Source organism: Perkinsus marinus, assembly GCF_000006405.1.
Source record: "Perkinsus marinus ATCC 50983 genomic scaffold scf_1104296933356, whole genome shotgun sequence".
Classification (NCBI taxonomy): domain Eukaryota; phylum Perkinsozoa; order Perkinsida; family Perkinsidae; genus Perkinsus; species Perkinsus marinus.
The window spans coordinates 1-1,879 of record NW_003215130.1 but is presented as its reverse complement, the minus strand read 5'-3'; the positions used below and the strand labels follow the sequence as shown (position 1 = coordinate 1,879).

Here is a 1,879-nt window from a genome sequence, read left to right as displayed (position 1 = left end):
CGCCGACGCTAAAGTATCTGGGTATAATCTTAGATTCAGGCCTGAGTTGTCGGGCAAATGTTGATGCCCTAGTGGGTAATCTCAAGGCTAGGTTGAACCTCGTGCGTGCGGTCGCAGGGGCGAACTTTGGTTGCTCGGCAGCTGTGATTAGGTCTACGTACCAAGCAGTAGTGGAGTCTAGGATGAGATATGCGTTATGCACTCAAGTTGCTGCTAGCGTTAAAGTGCTAGCTAAATTGCAGATTATACAGAATGCTGGTGCGAGACTTATTACTGGGTTACCGAAACAAACTCCTGCTGACTTGGTTCTGCGTGAGTCTGGACTGAAGCCGATCAACTATCTGCTGGATCTGGCCATTATAGGGTGGACTCTCCGGGCTCAGTCCTTGCCTTTCACTCATGTAGCACAGCTTACCTTGGACGATTGGACGGGTCTACGAAAACTGAAGAAAAGAGCCCCACTGCACAGATTTGATGATGTGATGGTCGAGCTATCGGGTCTACTACCAGATGCTCTTCCTCAGTGCTCAACTACTAGAGTAGTACCGTATAGAGACCCCATTGATAGGCACTGCGCTGTCTTTGACTCGGTCCGGTTAGACATCGGTCAAGGCGTTATGAAGAAAGATGGCAATGAAAAGGAGTTTAAGAGATGTGCTGAAAATACGCTCTCTGGATTTGGAGGTGGGATTCTTACAGTTTTCTCTGATGGATCAAAGGCTGATGGTAGAGTAGGATGTGGCTATAGATGTGTGCTCGATGGGGAAGTTCTATATGAAAAGGCAGTGCCGCTCAGTCCCTATGGTTCGATCTATTATGCTGAGTTGGCTGGTGTCTTTCATGCTATACGGTGGTTACTGAGCATGGCTGGTAGACTGGTGAGTAATGGTATCTGTTTTTGCGTGGATAATCAGTCGGTGGTCTACGCCCTGGGTGGTGGCTTCAACACCAGGGATCCAACGGTAACTACTGTTGTGGCCGAGGCCGAAGAACTCAAGAGACAATTGGGTGTTGGTCTTTTTGCCCAATGGATACCCTCGCACTGTGGCTTAGTTCATAATGAAGCTGTGGATGCGCTCGCTACTCAAGTAACCATGGATGATCACGTAGGTGGGAGGGCTCTGGTTATAAATGATGACCTACCGATTCCGCTGTCTGATGTTATATCAACTATTAAGGTGGTACTCACAGATCTCCATAAGATCGTACCGAAGCGGGCTGCGTACTTGGTGCATGGATGTGCTTCTGGGCTGGCGGTATATCCTGGCCTGAGCAGGGACCATCAATCTTTGCTCTGTCGACTTAGATGTGACTCTTTGAGAAGTATGAAATATGTTGAAGGAAATCGAAGAGTAATACAGTGTTGTGTATGTGGAGAAGACTTGACTGTCAGTCATGTAGTCACTTGTGGCACAAATGTAGAGACAACTGAGCTGCTTTATCGATCCATGGCTGGGAAAGTAGATGAGAAGAGTTTGGCATCATTAACCAAAGCTCTCGACAATATTGTTGAAAGATTTGGTTTTGACTGCTGAAGCTTCACTAATCCTGATGTTATACTTGGTCTACTGTTTGGCCTTATGACTTGGAGATGCCAGTCTTCATAAGCTGTACCATCGATCTTGTTGATTACTGCTCGTGCTCATGATATGTCATTGGAAAAAAAAGATCATGATCCCGTGCCACCAGACATAAAGCTTAATGAAGTTACAGAAGCCATAAAGCGGCTTAAAAACAAGAAAAGTAGTGGCGTGGATGGATTACCGGCAGAAGTTTTCAAGATCGGGGTCGGAATGGCAAAGAGCATACAGAGGGTATGTCAAGCCTGTTTTGAAACCGAGAGACTGCCAGAACAATGGGATATCTCGAAAGTTACGCT

General features: G+C 46.6%; 1 protein-coding gene across 1 annotated transcript; it reads left to right on the top strand.

Moving 5' to 3' along the window:
- Window positions 1-39: 39 nt before the first annotated feature.
- Pmar_PMAR001316 (hypothetical protein) lies at window positions 40-684 on the top strand (the record flags this gene model as incomplete). The annotated part of the gene is made up of 1 exon (XM_002785187.1): window positions 40-684. A coding segment is annotated over one exon (645 nt), but the record flags the coding sequence as incomplete, so codon positions are not given.
- Between the last annotated feature and the right edge of the window lie 1,195 nt (window positions 685-1,879).